General features: G+C 36.0%; 1 protein-coding gene across 1 annotated transcript; it reads right to left on the reverse strand.

Moving 5' to 3' along the window:
• Window positions 1-10,109: 10,109 nt before the first annotated feature.
• Samt4 (spermatogenesis associated multipass transmembrane protein 4) lies at window positions 10,110-12,859 on the reverse strand. Its single transcript, NM_001408892.1, has 3 exons — window positions 12,806-12,859; window positions 12,252-12,362; window positions 10,110-10,881 (listed from the first exon to the last, which is right to left on the reverse strand). The coding sequence occupies exons 2-3, from the start codon at window positions 12,278-12,280 to the stop codon at window positions 10,209-10,211; spliced, it is 702 nt and encodes a 233-aa protein (NP_001395821.1). The 5' UTR covers window positions 12,281-12,362; window positions 12,806-12,859; the 3' UTR covers window positions 10,110-10,208.
• Window positions 12,860-21,952: the final 9,093 nt, after the last annotated feature.

The following is a 21,952-nucleotide window of genomic DNA, read 5'->3' on the forward strand; positions in this document are numbered from 1 at the left end:
TGTGAGTATCATCAGGACAACATGTATCTGATCTTTTCATGAAGACCTATGATTAGAGACTAGGTTTTCCTAGAGGAAAACAAAATACTACTTTTCTCCTTAAGATATATACCTATAAAATTATTTCTAATGTCATTCTGCTATACTCACAGTCTGGTGGCTCATTCATGATCATCAGAGACGATTCTTCTTGAAACCAGTAGAAACTATTATAGAGACTGACAACTGGAAAATGTGCCAAAATCTGAGACTAAGTAACACTCAATCTTTAATCCAATTTCTTCATCAAACTACTTTCTAGACGACTTTAGTGGCTATGGGAAAGTAGAGGATGTGATAGTAAGAGCCAGAGAGGATAGAGAACATCAAGGAAAAAAAGCATTCAAAATACAGAAAGACTGGAACACATATGATTTTACAGGGATTGAAGAAGAATGAATAGTTATCAGCATAGGTTCAATGTGCAAAGTGTTTTACTGCTGAGAGTGGGAAATGTTAACCAACCACCATCCCTAGACAAGAAACTGTCTGCAAGTAACAGCTGCTTGGAAAGGAAAAATCACTCTTGTCCAAAGAGGTCACACTAGGTGTACAAATAACATGAAAGGAGAGTATCCATTCACAGAAGGGGGTGGTCAACAGAAACTAAAGCCAAAGTTATTTCTGAAGGATTTTACTTTTTGTGTTTGATCATTTGCTTTTGTTTCTATATTATTGTTTCTGATTTTGTGTGTTTAAGTGATAAAGGCTTTGTGTGTGTGTGTGTGTGTGTGTGTGTGTGTGTGTGTTATAGTGCTTCCTATGCTTTATGTGGATTGATTCAGTTTTTCATTCTGATTTGTTGTTTTTTTTTCATTTTTTTAATTTTATTTTTGTTGGATATTTTATGTATTTACATTTCGACTGTTATCCCCTTTCCCCCTTCTCCCAAACTCCTGCGCCCTTAATTGCTTTCATGAGGAGTCTCCCAATCCCAAACACCCACTCCAACCTCTATTCCTTGGCATAACCTATATTGTGGAAATGAGCCTTAACAGGACCAAGGGATTTTCCTATTGATGGTAGACAATGCAATTCTCTGCTACATAAGTGGCTGGAGCCATGGATCCCTTAATGTGTACTCATTGGTTGGTGGTTTAGTCCCTGGGAAATCCGGCTTGGTCTGGTTGGTTGATAATGTTGTTCTTCCTATGATGATGATAACCTCTTCAGCTCCTTAAGTCTAACTCCTCCATATTAGTCTACTTGTTCAGTCCAATGACTAGGTGCAACCATCAATATCTGTATCTATAGGACTATGTAAGAGTCTCTCAGAAAACACTGATATCTGGTTCCTGTCAGCAAGCACTTATTGGCATTAGCAATGGTGAATGGGTTTTGTGACTGCATCACTTTTCAGTGAGTGCATACCATGTATGTTCGTTTGTAATTGGGTTACCTGACTCAGGAAGATATTTAAGCATTCTATTCATTCGCCTAAGAATTTCATGCGTCACTGTTTTTCATAGCTGAGTAGTACTCCTTTGTGTAAATGTACCACATTTTCTGCATCCATTGCTCTGTTGAAGGACATCTGGGTTCTTTCCAGCTTCTGGCTATTACCAATAACGTTGTTATGAACATAATGCAGCACAAGTTCTTGTTATATGTTGGAGGATATATTGGGTATATGCCCAGGAGTAGTATAGCTGGGTCCTCAGGTAGTAATATGTCCAATTTTCTGAGGAACCATGAGGCTAATTTCCAGAGTTGTTGTACCAGCTTGCAATCCCACTAACAATGGAGGAGTGTTCCTATGTCTCCACATTCTAACCAGGATCTATTGCCTCCTGAGTTTTTGGTCTTAGCCATTCTTATTGGTGTGAGGTTGAATCTCAGGTTTGTTTTGATTTGCATTGCCAAGATGACTAAAGATGTTGAACATTTCTTTAGATGCTTCTCTGCCACTTATTATTCCTCAGTTGAGAATTCTTTGTTTATCTCTGTACCCATTTAAATGGGATTATTTGATTCTCTGTAGTCTAACTTCTTGAGTTCTTTGTATATATTACATATTAGCCTCCTATCAGATGTAGGATTGGTAAAGGCATTTTCCCAATCTGTTATTTGCTGTTTTGTATTATTGGCAGTGCCCTTTCCTTACAGGAGCTTTGCAATTTTATGAGGTCCCATTCATTGATTCTTGATCTTAAAGGATAACACATTGGTGTTTTGGTCAGGAAAATTTCCCTGTGCCTATGTGTTTGAGGCCTATTAGTTTCAGTATGTCTGGTTTTATGTGGAGGACTTGGACGCACTTGGACTTGAACATTGTACAAGGAGAAACAAATTAATCATTTTTCATTTTTCTATGTGCTGACCTCCAGCAGAACTAGCATCATTCATTGAAAATTTTGTCTTTCTTGTATTGGATAGTTTTAGTTCCTTTGTCAAAGATCAAGTGACCATAGGTGTGTGTTAATTTCTGGGGCTGCCATTCTATTCCATTGATCTACTTCCCTGTCTCTGTAAAAATACCATGCAGTTTTTATCACTATTGCTCTGTAATACTGCTTGAGGTCAAGGATGTTGATTCCTCCCAGAAGTTCTTTTAGTGTTGAGAATAGTTTTCACTATCCTTGTGTTTTTTATTTAGTTTTTTTTTTTTTGCCTTTCCAAATGAATTTGCAAATCGCTCTTTCTAACTATATGGAGAATTGTGTTGGAATTTTTCTGGGAATTGCATTGAATCTCTAGATTGCTTTTGGCAAAATGGCCATTTTAAATATAATAATCCTGTCAAACAATGAGCATGGGAGATATTTCTATCTTCTGAGATTGTCTTCATTTACTTTCTTCAGAGACTTCAAGTTCTTTTCATACAGATCTTTTCCTTGATAGATAAGACTCACTCCAATGTATTTTATATTATTAGTGGCTGAAATGAGAAATGTTTTTCCCTAATTTCTTTCACAGACTGTTTATCTTTTGAGTAGACAAGGCTACTGGTTTGCTCGAGTTAATTTTATATCCAGCCACCTTGCTGAAGTTCTTTGTCAGCTCTAGGAATTCTCTGGGTGAATTTTTGGGGTCACATAACTCTACTATCATATCATCTGCAAATAGTGATATTTTCACTTCTTCCTTTCCACTTTGAATATTTGACCTCTTTTTGTTGTCTAATTGCTCTGGCTAGGACTTCATATACCATATTGAATAGGTAAGAAGGGAGTTGGCAGTCTTGTCTAGTCCTTGATTTTGGTGGGATTGCTCCAAATTTCTTTGCAATTAGTTTGAGGTTGGCTACTGGCTTGCTGTCCATTGTTTTTACAATGTTTAGGTATGGGCCTTTAATTCTTGATCTTTCCAAGACTTTTACCATGAAGGGGTGTTGAATTTTGTGAAATGATTTCTCAGCATCTAATGAAGTGATTATGTAATTATATTTTCCTTTATTTTATTTATATAGTGTGTTACATTGATAGATTTCCATACACCAAACCATCCTTGCACCCATGGGATGAAGCCTACTTGATTATGTTCAATGATCACTTTAATGTGCTCTTTGATTTTGTTTGTGAGAATCTTATTGAGTATTTCTGCATTTATATTCATGAGGAAAATTGGTCTAATGTTCACTTTCTTTGTAGGCTCTTTGTGTGGTTTAGGTATAAGTGTAAGTGTGGCTTCAAAAAATGAATTGGATAATCTTCCTTCTGTTCCTATTTTGTGGAATAATTTGAAGAGTATTGGTATTAGATCTTCTTTGAAAGTCTGATGTAATTCTCCACTAAACCCATGTTGTCCTGTGCTTTTTGTGGTTGGGAGATTTTCAATGACTCCTTATTTCTTTAAGGATTATGTGACTGTTTAAATGGTTTACCTGATCCTGTTTCAACTTTGTACCTGGTAACTGGCTAGAAAATTGTTTATTTCCTCCAGATTTTCCAGTTTTGTTTAGTATAGATGTTTGTAGCAGGATCTAATATTAGTTTGAATTTCTTCAGTTTCTGTTATTATGTCTTCCTTTTAATTTCTGACATTGTTAATTTATGCACTATCTCTATGCCTTCTGGTTACTCTGGCTAAGGGTTTATCTATCATGTTGATTTTCTCAAAGAACCAGGTTTTGTTGATTCTTTGTATAGCCCCTTTTATTTCTATTTAGTTGATTTCAGCTCTTAGCTTATTTCTTGTTATCTACTCCTCTTGTGTGAATTTACTTCTTTTTGTTCTAGAGCTTTAAAATGTGCTGTCAAACTCTGTATTCTCTCCCCAATTTCCTTTTGGAGGCACTCAGTTTTATGAGATTTCGTCTTAGCACTGCTTTAATTTTGTCCCCTAATTTTAGGTATGTTGTGACTTCATTTTCAGTAAATTCTAAAAAGGCTTTAATTTCTTTATTTGTTCCTTGACAAAGTTTTCATTGAGTGAATCATTGTTCAGCTTCCATGTACATGTGGGCTTTCTGTTGTTTTTGTTGTTATTCAAGAGCAGACTTAGTCCATGGTGATCTGATATAATGCATGGGATATTTTCAATCACCTTGTATTTATTGAGGCCTGCTTTTTCACCAAATACTTTGTCAGTTTTTGAGATGGTACCATAAGGTGCTGAGAAGAAGGTACATTCTTTTGTTTTATGATGAAATGTTCTCTAGATGCCTCTTAAGTCCTTTTGGTTCATAACTTCTATTATTTTCTCTGTGTCAGTTTCCATGATCTGTCAATTGATGAGCATTGGGTGTTGAAGTCATCTACTATTATTGTGTGTAGTTTAATGTATGCTTTGAGCTTTAGTAAAATTTCTTTTATGAATGTTAATATCCTTGCATTTGAAGCACAGATGTTCAGAATTGAGAGTTACTCTTGGTAGATTTTTTTTCTTTGATGAGTATGACTTGTCCTTATCATTTTGGATAACATTTGGTTGAAAATCTATTTCATTTGATATTATAATGGTTACTCTAGCTTGTTTCTTGGGACTATATTTTTGGAAAAAAAATTTCCCTGCCTTTTACTCTTATGTAATACTGTCTTTGTCCTGTATGCAGCAAATTGCTGGTTCCAGTTTACATATCCAATCTGTTGGTCTTTGTCTTTTTATTGGGGATTTGAGTCCACTAATATTTAAAGATATTAAGGAATAGTGATTGTTTCCTGTTATTTTTGTCATAAGAGGTAGGATTATGTTTATGTGACTATTATCTTTATAGTTTATTGCAAGATTACTTTCTTGTTTTTCTTGGGTGTAGTTTCTATCCATTTGTTGGAGTTCTCCCTCCTATTATTGTTTGTAGGAATGGATTTGTTGAAATATATTGTGTAAATTTGTTTTTTTTCATGGAATTACTTGGTTTCTCCCCCTATTTTAATTGAGTGTTTTGCTGGATATAGTAGCCTGCACTATTATTTGTTTTCATTTATGTTCTGTATCACATCAGTTCAGGATCTGCTAGTTTTCTTAGTCTTTGATAAGAAGTCTGGTGTGATTCTGATAGGGCTGACTTTATATGTTACTTGAACTTTTTACTTTGTTGCTTTTAATATTTATTATTAGTTATGTATTTTTTGGTGATTTTGCTATTATGGGACAGGAGGAATTTATTTCTGGTACAATCTGTTTGGAATTTTATAGGCTTCTTGTATGTTCATGAGCATCTCTTTCTTTAGGTTAGAGAAATTTTCTTCTAAAATTTTGTTGAAGGCATTTACTGGCACACTTTCATTGAGAATCTTCATTCTCTGCTCTACCTATTATTCACAGATTTGGTCTTCTCATTGTGCCCTGGATTTACTGGATGTTTTGGGTTAGGAGCTTTTTGCTTTTTGCATTTTCTTTGACTATTATGACAATGTTTTCAATGGTATCTTCTGCCTCTGAGATTCTCCCTTCAATCTCTTGTATTCTGTTGCTGATGCTTGCATCGATGACTCCTGATATATTTTTTTTAGGTTTTCTATCTCCAGAGTTGTCTCCCTTTGTGATTTTTTATTGTTTCTATTTCCATTTTTAGATTCTTGATGGTTTTGTTCAATTCCTTTACCTATATGTTTGTGTTTTACTGTAATTCTTTCAGGTGTGTGTGTGTTTGTGTGTGTGTGTGTGTGTGCGTGTGTGTGTGTGTGTGTGTGTGCGTGTGTGTGGTGTGTATGTGTGTGTGTGTGTGTGTGTGTGTGTGTGTGTGTGTGCGCGCGCACGCGTATGTGCTCAGTTCCTCATTGAAAGCTTCTACTTGTTTTCCTGTGTTCTCCTGTATTTCTTTAAAGGACTTATTTATGTCCTTCTTAAAATCTCTATTATCATGAGATGTGTTTTTAAATCCACATCTTGCTTTTACAGGGTGCTGGGATATCCAGTATTTGCTGTGGTAGGAGAACTTGGTCCTGATGATATTAAGTAGTCTTGATTTCTGTTGTTTAGGTTCTTCTCTTTGCCTTTTGCCAACTGGTTATCTTTGATGCTAGTTGATCTTGCTGTCTGTGACTGTAGCATGTTCATCCTGTGGACCTATTAGCCTGTGAGCCTGTGATCTTTGGAGTGGTCTCCTGGCAGACCAGCTCTCTGCTGAAATGTTTTGTTTCTGAGGAATGTGGGTTAGCTCTAGCTCTGGATGCAGATGGAGACCAGAATGGTCTTGTCCCAGGCCCCCCTTTGGCCACTGAGCCCTGTGCACTCGCAGCAGTTCTCTCTTTGCACAGTTAGTAGAGAGAAAGTGGGGTCCTACATGTGAGCTGTGGGGTTAGGAGGAAAGTAATACTGTCAGACTAGCTCACTATGGGCAGATTTTGTGTCCAAGGGCTGTGATACAACCCAGCTCTGGGCACAGTTGGAGAACCTTGTTTGCTTTTTCTTTTTTCATTTGCTTGTAAAGAAGACAAATAATGAAGGCATTGCTTGTTTCTTTCTAATGATATTTCTCTTTTTTGTTAGTTTTTGTTCTTCAGAAAGAGACAAATTAGGAAGACATGGAGTTGTATGCTGAAGGAGGTGAAGAGGAGCTGTGAGAAGACAGGGAAGGATAAAGAATATTCAGAATTTACACCATGAATTTTCAGTAAGATAAAAATACAAGAAACCCATTCCAGGAGCAGCATGACTACAAGCTTGACATCAGAGTATGAGATACTGCTGCTAGTTGAGTTTGAGTAGAACTCCAGTACGTGAACATGTATTCACTCTCTTAATAATGATTTAGGAAGGATTTTTCTTTGTGGAGAAAATACATGTTGGATTGGCTACAGGTATACACTGAGATGTGAGTGTAAGATGTTTTTCTTAAAAATAGAGAATAGAATGTAAGGATAACCCTGATAGTGGGTTTGTGGCAAGAGTCATCAGGAAAACCAGTGAGTGATACACAGAAACATCATGGCATATACAGATAGTATATGTGGTTATATATCTGTTGAACAAAACATGTACAGTCACAGGTCTGTTGGAAATTACACTTGTACAATCAGTACACAGACTATGGTGGGACTAAGAGTGTATTTCTCAGAGATAGCTAACTTCTGGGTGAACAGTACAGTTGTGGGAGGCTCACAGCTAAGAATGGGAGAAAGAGGATAGTACAGGAAGGACAAGTTCTCTCCAGCGTCTTGGGAGCTTATGAAAAAAAACCAGTGCCTGAGTTTCATGTCCGGAGCTTTGCATAGGAATGAGAATATAGCTCATGTGGACTTGGTGTCTAAGAAGCACAACATAAAAAAATTTCTGAAGCTACTATGTTTGGTATTCTATATGGTACCTGTGGATGAAGTTTTATGAAGCATCATCAGACAACAAAATGATATAATATGGTTGTCCAGAAATAGGCGTTCTGTAATGGAGATGGCACACATAGTGTTCCTTCTAGTGGAATCAGCCATGAAAACCAGTGCATGAACTGGATGACCATAGATAGCTATATGAGTAGAGACAGCACTGCAAGGTGACATACATTGTAGTACACAATGAAGACCATATGCAAAGGGCACAGCCAGATGTAGGTGTGGCTTTTAGAGATGGTACAACGGAGCCTAGTTTTGGAGTTTTAAGCAGGGAAATCAAGCCTAGGAATTATTGACTCAGAGATAGCATTACAGAGGTTTCATACTGTGAAAATAGTATAGAGAGGCTTTATTCTGATGGAATGCTGCAGGGAAAGCAAATGTAGGATCTGATAGGTAGAGCTTAATATAGGAATATATAGATGGTTCTGGCATGTCATTCTCTGGAGAACACAAGACATGACTGTTAAGAGTTCTGCATAATTGTGTATGGATTCCCATACCAGGGTATGTCTGAATGTCAGGTAGGTATAGTTAAGGTGGAATTCACCATATGTAGAGAGTGAAGGATCTGTGTGACTATATATATTTAAGCAAAAATTGGGTGGTTCTCCTAGGAAGTAATCTTGAGTCTCATACAACAAGGCCATGGATGAATTACATACATCTCATTATACTCATTTTAAGATGGAGATGCAACAATTGGGCATGATTCTGTGGAAGGAGTTTGCTCATTAGAGAAAGACAGAGCAGAAACTGAACAGTTGAACACCATAGATTAACTGAGAAATCAAGGAAATAATCTACAGAAAGTGTTTATGTATAGACCATGAGTATACACTACTAATTTAATGACTTGATCTTTATGGCTACCTCGGCTTGCTGCCTTTTAAAACTCAGGATGATTACCCAAATGTGGTATCATGCATAGTGCCTTGGGCACTCCAGTATCAATCACTTAATGAAAAGAACATTCTATAGGCTTTACAATGGCCAATTTCTTCTTAGATGACTCTAGATTGTGTCAAACTAACAAAATCAAAATGACATGAAACAAAGCCATATGAACAAACTAATAGCAGTCAGGCTGCAAATCAGTCTGTACAAAGAACGTCAACCTATTCCATATGGTACTGAAGAGAAGATACACTAATATAGAATAATAAAAATTTGAACTACAGTCAGAGAAAATGTGTGTCATAGCTAAAGTGTCTGCAAGGGGGTCCATAAAGAGAATGTTAGAGGTGGAGTGAATTCTTCAGTAGATACCCCATGATTATCGAGATTCCAAGACCATGAGTGATGTCCTATGGAGAGATGCATTTATGTAATACACACTGCTCAAGGAGCAGGATGCGTACATTATCCAGCACAGCTGGAAATCTAGGAACATTTAAGACCTTTCAAGTTAAAATAGTCCTGCATGATTTCATTAGATGATAAATACAAAGACTTGTTGGGAGTTTACCTTCACAACTTTAGGTCTCTTTCTCTTAGCTCTTCCTTTGCTGTGTCAACTTTCCTTCTTTTATATTGTGAATATTTATAGTGTATCACTTCATGCTAGAAGTATGTGAGTCAATTTATGACTGCCAAGGGCTCATAGTCAAAAAACTTCCCTGAGTCACAAAAGAGTTTTTATATTAGTGAACAAACTTAGGTGTGTTAAGAACAAAGGATAACTATTAGATAGCATTAATTTCTTTTTTCTGTATAAAGTGCTTTTCCTTCTATTGGGGCAAACAAGCTGTGATTTCTCTTAAGCAAAAAGTGTGTGGTTCTACTAGGAAGTAATCTGGGATCACAAACAACAAAGGCCATGGGTCAATAATATATATCTTATTAAACTCATTTTAAGATGGTGATGTTGCAATTGGCCAATAGGTAATTATGTTGGCTATCAAAGTAATATGATTTCCAATGCAGTGATACAAAAGGTAATTCAAGAAAAACAGTTTTAAAAATGTTCTTGAAGTTCACCGTTCTTGTTCCATTCAAAGCACAAAGGGAAAGCCTGGTTACCTGAGATTGTCCACAAAGAAACAGAGAATTGACAAATTTACATATACAGAATAACCTTTCTATTCCAGAAAAATAGCAATACTCTCCAAAAACAATGCTATGATGTCTAGCTCTTCCCTCAATTCACTTTTTGTACCTAAGGGTCTAACACAGGGACATAATCACTGATCTTTGTTTAGGTTTCAGCTTCCTCATAAAGCACTTTCAGTTGGTATTACTTGTGTTTAATTTTACAACATGTTTTTTATCAGTCCATATGCATCCTACTCTTTGTTGGCAAAATATGAACACAATATAAAAATATTAATCGTAAACACAGAGAATAAAATTGATGGTTTATTAGAACAAGTTAATGACTACATGAGTTTTGTGTGTCAATTGGAAATTTCTTCCAGGAGCTGTCTGACAGATGTTGGAAATGCAGGTGCCCTCACTTCAGGCCTCTTGAAGGGCCACTTTAGAAACACATTTGGCCTTCAATTTACTCTGTAGTTTCAAATAGCTTATCTCAGAGAGAAATATTATCACACCAAAAAGTGCCATGGTTGCAGTCAGGACCCCTATAGGGAACACAGCTGTCATATGTTTGCTTTTCAAGGCTTCTTTCTTGACAGGGAAGTTAGGTGGAAAATCAAGAGTGGTTTGACCATAAAGATCTACCATATGGTTCCAGCTGACAGCAACAAATGTGAAGAGGCTGCTAACTCCCAAAATTAAGGCAGAGATCTTGTAGCAATATATCTGGATCTCTAGAAATGGGTCTTTCATGCAGCTTATCTTGAAAGCTATTGCACTGAAAACCAGAACTACAGGCTTCATAAAAATAGCCCATTCTATAAGGTTCTGTGCACACTGAAATTCATGTGAAATGGTCCACGTTGAATCAATAGGTGTATGAACCAGGATATTAATTAGAGTTCCTGAGATGTTAAATTCTTGAGGGTAATAAGCTTCCCAAAGTCCAAAGGACACAAACTGCACAACATTGTTTTCAAATTCCCATAGACGCCAGTATTGGTTGCTGATAATGACTATTTCAAACACCAAAGCTGATAGGCTGCTAAAAAGGCCACTCAACTTGAAGATGCATTCCTTTTCTTTGGAAAATCTGAAGATTGGATTAAACATGTATAACGTTAGGCAAGGAAAATAAAGGAATATAGGAGAAGAAAATAAGTCACTGTAAATAGCACTAAGCTCTCATACCATGTTTGCATTGTTGCATAGTTGTATTTCAATAGCCTATATATAGATGAGGATTTAACACACATTAGAAAAGAATGTAAAAAGTCTAGAAATCCAGGAAAATGGCAGGAATATCTTTTACAAGATATTTTGGACATCAGTTTTGTCCTGTTTAGATGATATATATATATATATATATATATATTTCTTTCCTATTTTTATATATAAAATTAATAATGAAAATAAATTTACAATACTATATATGTGATAATTTTTATTTCAACTGTGTTTACAATAAATCAATTTTATAAGTGACTGAAATGAGAATACAGCTCAGAATAATTGCATTTCTAAATTATGTTACTGGACTATTACAAACACACTGAATCCGTCTATATGGTCTGCTGAAAGAATAAAAAAATGACAAATGATACAGATGGTATATCATTTGATGTCCAAATTCTATGCTTGAGTTGTATATATTTTTGTATATGTTCTTGATTGTGCTTGTGTGTACATGTGCTATCTAGCAATGTGTGACTACTTAAATTTGTTCCTCCATGATGCAAAGTTAAATTCTATATGTAAAACATAAGGAATGATGCATATTATATGTTTTCTAACAATTAAATCAGTGTTCTTCATTCTATATATTTGTTTCATTTTATTGAAATGTATAAAGTATCCCAACTACATTAAGTGAGTAACTGTCTTAAACACCAAGTTAAATCTCCACCCAAAATATGTTCAAAGTTATTTTGATCACTTTTCAGTTAACAGCTTTATATCTTGTGGTAAGGCACATTAAATATATGCCTTACTGGGTGCAGTTGGTACTTGAGAACAAAGTAGAAGACTAAGCAATGACATTGTTCCTCCACATGAGCAAGGTTTGAAGGACCTACGATCTGGATCTCTTTGCAAGGTAAACATTGCTACCAATTCCCCACTGCTCCACAATCTTTGTGGAATGTGCTTCATAACTGGGAGAAACAACAGCTTATACTTCTTGGGAAATAATATCAGCAAGATTCAAATAGTCAATTTGCAAGAGATGTTGGCCTGTATAATACTCTGCCCATATGCATTCCAAGGCAGGTCTGGGACAGTGCATGTGAAGAGCAATGACTTTTGAAGTTGAACTGGAATTCAGTAGTGAATGCTGTTGTACAAGACTAATGAGTTATAGCCTAGATGGATTTTGTTCTACCCAGCTCAAAATTCTGTGAAGTAGATACATGAGTTTCAGAAAGAGAAAATTTTCAAACCTCCATGTAAATTTTATGGTGTTACCTTTGTGTATCAGGGGTGAAGAGATCCATTTGAAAGAAGCTGATATCATAGATATCTTCCAAATAACAGGAAATGTTGACCAGAGATTGGGTCACACAAGAAGTGAATCACCTTCAGTATAAAAAATTATTCCATTAAGCAGGTATTTGAGCTCAGAACAGTGCCTCACTAATCAACCCCTGCCTCACACGAACATCTTCATTTCTCTCCTGTGCTTTGTTTAATTTTAGCCTCATTTATATCCTTCAGGGGGATTAGCACATCTGACATTCCTCACCCTCCAATGAGATCCAAACAATCGTTGCCCCATTTTATACAAAAGAGAACAACACAGAGATCCTAAATCATATGCTAAAGTCTAGGACAATACACAGGAATAATGGGTAGTACAGTCTATTGAGCCCTCAAATGATCGCACAGGGCTTTCCTGCAGTATGATATTATTAAGACTTTTCTCAAATGGAAATTATTTCAAGAAATAGCCTAATCATGTCAGTGGCCTTTGAAAGTGAAAATTGTTAATAAAAACAATAAGCAAAATATAAAATACCTGCCTCTTTGTGTGTTGTATGTATGAAGACCAAATATTCGTGACCACCAAATGTGTTTCTAGAAATTCTGATGTTTCCATGGCCACCAGAGATGAATGGTAGATTGTGAGCAATGATTTGGGGTTGAACAAAAAAAAATTAAAGACAAACAGGGGTTAATATCCCTTTTTATATGAGAACCTTTTGATATGTAATTAATCTAACTCACTTATTAATTTAAAATTGTTGTCATACTATATACTTTGATGAAGAATGCTCCCATCATACTTTTCCATTCCCAATGCTACTCACATTCCTACTCACCCATATTGATGTGCATTCACCGTTTGCTCCATGTATGTGGATGTGTACAAAACCCCATAAAACATACAAAGTTTAGAAAGGAAAAGTCAAAATGAATAAATGGTGTCATTTGTGTGTTGGTCACCTATTCCTAGTCATGGGACCTGCCCTTGAGTGTAATGAATATGTCAAATTATATGCCACTTTATAGCTCTGAATTTCTTTTGCCTAGCAGGTATCAATTGCAAACAGCTTATTGATTAGTGGTGATCCTTTGTGTCTACTACCCTATAGTAATATTAGCATATTTTCTTGTTTGTTAGTGTATAGGACATATGTGTTCTGTCAAATACTTTCTGAACTTTTATGTGGTAACAGTCATATTTGGTTTGAAGGACAGTGTTCCCTAAGAGTCATCTACCATCTCTACTCCAACAATATTTCATCCTCCTCTTCTACATAGATTCCCATGACTGGGGGAGTGGTTTGATGGAGGCATCTCATTTAGGACTCAGTAGTTCAGTGTCTCCCACACTATGGACATTGACCAAGTGTGTGGTTCTGTGTTAAATACAATCTACTGAAGTAGACACTTCTATGTTGACTGTGATTGAAGAACTAATATATGTGTATAACATTGTTTCTTTAGCACTTATTCTTTTTTCCAACGCTCCTTTAGCAGAATAATAGTAAGTAGTTTTCCATGAACTATATAATCTTAGGGTCCTTTAATCTTCAGCAGTCTTTTCTATGAGTTACATCTCATGGAGTGGGCCTTGAAAACGGACATAATGTGGTGATTAATCACATAACATTTGTTATACTATACAAATATTAAATTATATTGAATTATACAAGTATATCACCTGTGAGGTCACTGTTTTAGTTCTCAAGATTTACTGTGAATTGATATTGATGGATAGGTTTCTCCTCTTATAACATAGTACATCCAATACCATGAATACAACTCACTAGGGGTGAAGCTTGTATTTGGCATCAGCACCATTTCTTGATATTAAGTTATATAAGTAATCATGTCTTTGGCATTAGGGCCATAACATCATATTGTAGAGAGTTTGCAATGCCATTGAAATAGCCTATGTTGGGTTGCTTTGGTTGAAGGACAGGTTAAGGAACCTGTTTGGTCAATGAAACAAAATGATGAAACCTATTCCTGACACTGAAGGTTTTTTTGATGACTTAAGATATCTAGTAAGGGAATTACATAAACCATATTATTCTGCTTCATTTAAATTCATACTGAATATTTACATATTTTGAGAAGTTTCTATGTATGACATGAACTTCAAGTCTCTGAAGAAAGAAATTGAAGAAGATGTCAGAAGATGGAAAGAACTCCCATGCTCATGGATTGGTAGGACTAATATAGTAAAAATGGACATTTTGCCAAAAGCAATCTACAGATGCAGTGCAATCCCCAGCAAAATTCCTACTCAATTCTTTATAGAGTAAAAAAGAGCAATTTGCAAATTCATTTGTAATAACAACAACAACAAAAAACCCCCAAAACAACAACAACAACAACAACAACAACAAAAAAAAACAGGATGGCCAAGACTGTACTTAACAGTAAAAGAACTTCTGGGGGAAATCACCATTCCTGACCTCAAGCAGTATTACAGAGCAATAGTGACAAATATATATGGTGTTGGTAGAGAGACAGGCAGGTAGAAGAGTGTAATAGAAGTGAAGATCCAGAAATAAACTCACACACTCATGGTCACTAGATCTTTTACAAAGGAGCTAAAACCATCCAGTGGAAAGCAGACAGCAATTTCTACAAATGGTGCTGGTTCTACTGGAGATCAGCATGTAGAAGAAGGCAAATCAACTCATTCTTGTCACCCTGTACAAAAGTTTAAGTCCAAGTGGAACAAGGGCCTCCACATCAAACCAGATAAACTCAAACTAATAGAAGAAAAATTGGGGAAGAACCTCAAACACATGAACACTGTGGAAAATTTCCTGATCAAAACACCAATGGCTTATACTCTCAGATTAAGAATCAACAAATGGGAGCTCACAAAACTGCAAAGATTCTATAAGGCAAAGGACACTGTCATTAGGACAAAATGGCAACCAACAGATTGGGAAAAGATCTTTACCAATCCTATATCCAATAGAGGGCTAGTATCCAGTATATACAAAGAACTCAAGAAGTTAGATCCCAGAGAGACAAATAACCCTATTTAAAAATGGGGTACAGAGCTAAATATATAACTCTCAGTTGAGGAATATTGAATGACTGAGAAGTACCTAAAGTAATGTTCAACATCCTTAGACATCAGGGAAATACAAATCAAAACAACCCTAAGATTCCACCTTACACCAGTCAGAATGTCTAATATTAAAAACTCAGCAGACAAAAGATGCTGGCAAGGATGTGGAGAAAGAGGATTGCTCCTCTATTGTTGGTGAGATTGCATGCTGAAAAAACTACTCTGGAAATCACTTTGGACGTTCCTCAGAAAATTGGACATTGCACTACCTGAAGACTCAGCTATACCACTCCTGGGCATATACCCAAATGATGTTCCAACATACAACAAAGAGATATGCTCCACTGTGTTCAATGCAGCCTTATCTATAATAGCCACAAACTGGAAAAAACCCAGATGCCATTCAACAGAGGAATGGATACAGAGAACATGGTACATCTACACAATGGAGTACTACTCAGCTATCAAAAATAATTACATCATGAAATTCATAGGCAAATACATGGAAATAGAAAATACCATCCTAGTGAGGTAACCCAATCACAAAAAACACACAAAAATGCACTCACTGATAAGTCTATATTAGCCCCAAAGCTTGAATTAACCATGATACAATCCACAGACCACATGAATCTCAAGAAGAAGGAAGATCAAAGAATAGATGCTTCAGTCCTTCTTAAAAGGGGGAACAAAAATTCTCATAGGAGGGGACATGGAGACAAAGTTTGGAGCAGAGACTGTAGGAATGTGGCCGTTCAGAGCCTGTCCCAATTGGGGATCCAGCATATATGTATATATATATATATATATATATATATATATATATATATATATATATATATATATATATATGGATGGGAAACTGGGAAAAGGAATAACGTTTGAAATGTAAAAAAAATATATTCCATAAAAATTAACTTCTATAATAGAAGTTTCCAAAAGGTTTTTGGAAAGAGCTTAACGTTTGTTCCTTACCATATTCTCACATTTTCTCTTTCCTCTCATTCTTATCACATTCTATGTTCCTTTTATCTCATTATAATACTCTTCTTCCTTTTTCTTGGATGATGCTTCTCTCAGTTCTATTACTATCTTCATTAACTCTGTGGTAACTGAATGGAAATTCAAATATAAAGCTTGAAAATCTACCATTCACTTATGAAACTAAGTATGCAACATTCATCTATTGCAACCCAGATGGCATCACTTAAGTTGATTGCCATTCTTCAAGTACCCACTATAAATTATGAAAGCCGTAACAAAAAAGATTGTTTTAAATGGAATTCTGCAGTAGAAGAGAGGAAGAGATTTCATTATAGAAGCACCATTCTACCCTTTCCCTTTAGAATTTTGGTCCACATGGAATTCCATTGGTGTTTTAGACACAGAAGAAGATTCTATATTGAAAATCTCTATTTCCAGGGGTTCTTGGATATATTGTTTGGGTGAGAAAAATTCTCCTCTACTTGGTATATCATAGTTTTGACTATGATATTTACACAGAAAGTTGTAAACACATCCAATATTACTGCTTAACAATAGTCAAAAGTGAAGTCATGGATTGTGATACTTCTAAAAGTTCTTTAAGTCTACAGGACTGTTTCAGCTATCCTGATTTCTGTTTTTTTTTTTTTTTTTTTTTGGTTTGTTGGTTGGATTTCTTTTTGTTGTTGTTTTGTTTTGTTTTGTTTTGTTGCTGCTCTTGTTTTCCCACATGACATTAAGAATTGTTGTCAAGATCAATAAAGAATTGTGTTGGAAATTTGATAGAAATCGTACTGAGTTTGTTCATTGTTTTTGTTAAGATGGCCATCTTTAATATGTTAATCTACAGATCCATGAACATGGAATATCTTTCTCTCTTCTAATATCTCTTGTAGTTTCTTTCTTCCAAGATTGGAAGTTTTTGTCATATAGGTTTTATACTTGCTTGATTATAGTTATACCAAGATTTTTTTAATATTTATGGCTATGGTGAAGGGTGGTAATTCCCTTATTTTGTATAGTTATACAACCTGTATTCTTGATTTCTCTAAGACTTTAACCAAAACAGGTTTGGACTTTCGCCAAAGGTATTTTTGTCATTTAAAGAGATGTGTGTGATTTTTTCTTTCAATTTGTTTACATGTTGGATTACATTGATGTATTCTCATATATTTTTATATGTTCATGGATTCAGTTAAGAGCATTTTATCAAGCATTTCTGGATTAATATTCATAAGGGAGATTGGTCTGATATTCTCTTTCTTTTTTGAGTTTTGGTGGTTAAGGTATCAGGGTGACTGAAGCATTGTAAAATGAGTGAGTCCATGTTACTTTTGTTTCTGTTTTGTAGAATAATTTGAGGAGTATTAGCATGAGCTCTTCTTTGGAATTGGTAGAATTCTGTGCTAAAGACATCTGACATAGGCGGTTTTGTTATAAGTCTTTTAATGACTGATTTTATTTCCTTATGAGTCATAGGATTATTTAAATAGTTTGTCTGGACTTGATTTAACTGTGGTAAGTTGTATCTTTCTAGAAAATTTTCCATTTATATTAGATTTTTTTAGTTTTTGGTGTACAACATAAAATCCATCCCATGGGCAAGCAATAATCCCTGATAATATTAATGCTATCTTATACTTACAGATAGGAGGAAACTTGTATAACTATCTTCTGAGAGGTTCAACCCAGCTGAACCTGTGGATGCGGATATCTACAGCCAAAAATTTCACAGAATTCAGGGTGTCTTATGGATGTGTTGAGGAAGGATTTGTGTGATCCAGATGGGATAGGAATCCTACAAGAGGAATAACAGGGTCAATTAACATAGTCCCTTGGAAACTCTCAAACACCGAGCTACCAACTAAAAAGCATACATAGACAGCACACACTAAGAAGCCCCTGCTACTTTTGTAGCAGATGTGAATCTTTGTTTTCATATAGTTCCCCCAACAACTAGAGAGTGGTCTGCCTTTAAATGTGTTGCCAGCCTTTAGTTCCCATTAATGTAACTGGGCTACCTTGCCTGGTTTCAGTTGGAAAGGATGTGCCTATACCCTGCAGAGAATTGATGGGCCAGGGTAGGGAGAGCCCCAGAAGAGTCCTCCATTCTACAAGTGGAGAAAGGGATTTGGAGGATTTGGAAGGAACTGTGTGGGGGTATTCTGGAGGAAGTGGGCTCTGATTGGGATGTAAAGTGAATGAATAAACAATTTAATGGGAAAGAAGAAACATTCTGATCCTATTAGTTTCCTGATTTTGTTTGCATTACTTGATTTGTAAAAATCAAATAATAAACAAAAAGTACATTTTAATGATTTAATTCTAAATAATGAAATCTAAAATAGTTTACAACCCTGTTTAAATGTCTTAAGAGGAAGTAAAGCTTTTACATTTTATTTTTGCTATTTTGGAAATGAATTAATTTTCAATTATCTTATGAGTTGTTATGCAATTATTTTATTGTGTGTACCCATGCTATGTCACCTTTTATTTATACCTTAGTAATGAAAATAAATGCCTTTTAGAAATAAATTATGGATCACTAGAAATTAGACTTCAGAAGAGAATTAAACAATCTTGTAATCGAGAATAATAGCTATCTATGAAAATCTATACCATTAAAGAACTTTTGAAAGAGTTAAAATAAAATCAGTAGTTAAAAATTGAGAACCTGTCCCCAATGGCCTAAGCAGATAGGTAAAAAACACTAGAGGAATAAAGTGAGGAGAGAGATGAAAAATGTGATGGAATGGGATTTTTATTGATCAAGTTTTTAGTTTACATTTCATCTCAATTGCACCTTTTCCTCTCTCTTCCCCTCCCAGTCCCTTTCTCTCACTTCAACTCCAGCCACCCACCACTACTGGACTTCTCCACAGGATGTCTCTCATGAATATCAAACAGTCTTGGCACATCAAGTTGCAGTAAGAAAAGATGCATTGTCTTTAATTGAAATTAAACAAGACATCTCAGATTGGGGAAAAAGATTCAAAAGAAGGTAGTGAGGTCAGAGACAGGCCCTTCTCTTTTAGGAGTCCCACATAAAGACAAAGCTGCACCATAGTTACATAAATAATTTCCTTTGTACATTATTTGTTCTTTATGGTATACTATCTAACGTAGAAAACTCACTAATCCTACTAATATAAAAGAATTATTTAACCCATATACTATGAATGCTCCCAGAAATCAGAGATTACTCTTATTGAGATGACTAGCACAACAGAGTACTAAAGACTTGAGGGACATTGAGGTCAACAGCTCTTGAAGCATAACTGCTAGGCCTGGAGGCATCTGAGGCACATGTCACTGGTTTATGACTTTCCAAATACTGTTCAACATCTGTTTAAAAGTGAGGTTCTTCTGAAGAGTGGAAAGGCAATATGCAGAGCCAGCATAAGGTGAAAAAAAATGCATCTCAGGAAGAATTTTAGAGTGATGTAAAAGGCCATAACCAGATGTATCTGGAGTGGTATTAGAATTCTTAAGTGAAATCTTGAATCTTTAAGTTGATTATGGTCCCTAACTCAAAACTGAAAGAAACAAAAAGCTTGCCTTACCCACCCTTTCTAATCCACATGACACTGAGGCCAATACTGTGGTATAATTCTGAAAGCAAGAATAAGAGAGTTATGGTGAGTGACTCAGTACTAAGAATAGTATATTTTAGAAACAGCCTGGTGTAGCCTTAATGCAGAAAAGTGCCTATTGCTGTGTTTGTGTATATGAAAAAAGTCACAGGTTATACAGTCTGTCATCTTCATAGAGCAATGCAAACATTTTGTTGTAATGGTTTGTATATGCTTGGCCCAGGAACTTGCACAATTAGAAGGTATGGCCCTGTTTAAATAGGTATGGCCTTATTGAGGTAGGAGTGTCACTGTGGGTGTGGGATATAAGACCCTCATTCTAGGTGCTTGGAAATTAATATTCTACTAGAAGCCTTCAGGTGAAGATGTAGAACTCTCTACTCCTCCTGTTGCACCATGCTTGCCTGAATGTTGTCATGCTCCCACCCTGTTGATGTGAACTGAACATCTGAACCAGTAAACCAGACCCAATGAAATGTTTTCCTTATAAGAGTGGTGTTGGGAATGGTATCTGTTCCCTGCAGAAAAACCCTAAACAGAAGTTGGTATTAGGGACTGGGATAGTGCTCTGACCGTGGTTTTATTTGGAAGAATGTAGATTTGGGAAATTGAGGTTTGGAAAGAAGTTGAATATTTAATTGGGGTTTAATTGGCTTTCCTAGTAGAAATATGGAAAGTTTTGGTACCAAGAATGATTTCAACTGGGTAGACCTGGCCCAAGAGATTTCAGTGGAGAATTTCAATATTTGGACTAGAGATTGTTTTTGTGGTAGTTTGGTACAGAATGTGGCTACTTTTGCCCTTGTCTGAAGTATCTATCTGAAGCTAAGGTGAAGAGACTCATATTAATTGCATTGACAAAGAAGTATCAGACAAGGCCATCATAGACTTTGTTCTCTGGTTAAGTCTCATATAAAGTATTTTAAACTTGTGTAGCAAACTGAGAAAGGGAAAATATAAAATATAAAATAATTTGAGTACTAAAGGGGCATTTTGAAGTGAAATGGAGCCGAATCGTATGTTCTCGGAGATAGCAGATTAAAGGAGTGGGAATTTGGGTCAAGATCCTACCTAGCTTAGTTTAGATACAGGCATGTTGGCAGGAGATAAAGCCAAGCAGATATCTGAGTTCCAAGACAGCCTGATACAGAGCAAATTCTAGGTAAAGAAATACTTAATTCATGCATGGTGGCATATATATTTAATTCCATGAGACAGGCATGCAGATCTCTGAGTACAAGGTCATCTACAGAGTAAGATCTATGATAGACAAGCTTAGGCAGTATAGGAGTTGTAAAAGAGGAAGCTATAGATAATGTAACAGAACAAGGGCAGCATAATTCTTATCCTGCAAACAGCAGAACTAGGTAGCTTTAGTCATATTTCCCTGGCTTTATAGTGTAGAGAAGGAGACTGGAATGTGACAATTGTTATTAAATACTGCTTGTTGGGAGGAATGTCTGTGACTGGCCTATAGGTACCTCATAAGCATGGAGGCCTGCATGACAAGAAGTCAAGTTTCCTTATGTGGGGAGTGTGGCCTGTGTTCCACGCCAGGAACAGAGATTCATTTAAGTCTCTGGTGTGGACCTACCAAGTCTCCAGGTGCTCTGCCTTACAAAGCTTCTTGGCATAGTTTTAAAATCCCACAAGGGAGAAAATTCTGTCAAATCTTTATGCCTACAGCGACCATCAACATACAAGGAGACCTTTATCCTGTTGGTTCTTCTCCAGAGATGAAAACTGTATCAAACCATCCCTGGTGTGACCATGTCAGACCTAGCAGAAATCTGTTACTGCAGCATAAACATTCTCTACTGTAATTCTAGACTTTCCAGATTCCCATGTAAGATGGTCAGGTTTTCAGAAAAATGTCACCCCCCCTTCTTCCCAGATACTCACTGTCATTTGATACTCCAAGCATTATCTTGAGTGATGTATTCAGAAGCTATTTCTATGACTTTGCTCCCCCCACCAATGACAGTCTTCTTTCACCATCAGCATATATCCAGTCCTAGTCCTGAATGTGAATATTTACTGCTATTTCTGGT

Source organism: Rattus norvegicus, chromosome X (assembly GCF_021556685.1).
Source record: "Rattus norvegicus strain SHRSP/BbbUtx chromosome X, alternate assembly SHRSP_T2T, whole genome shotgun sequence".
NCBI lineage: Eukaryota > Metazoa > Chordata > Mammalia > Rodentia > Muridae > Rattus > Rattus norvegicus.

What these genes read in the sequence shown, in the direction of transcription:
- Samt4 (NM_001408892.1), bottom strand. Translation starts at nt 12,280, where the DNA reads ATGGATCTCTTCACCCCTGATACACAAAG. An exon ending in TTCACCCCTGATACACAAAG is followed by an intron (nt 10,882 to 12,251) that starts GTAACACCATAA and finishes TCCAATCTTCAG; the next exon opens with ATTTTCCAAAGAAAAGGAAT.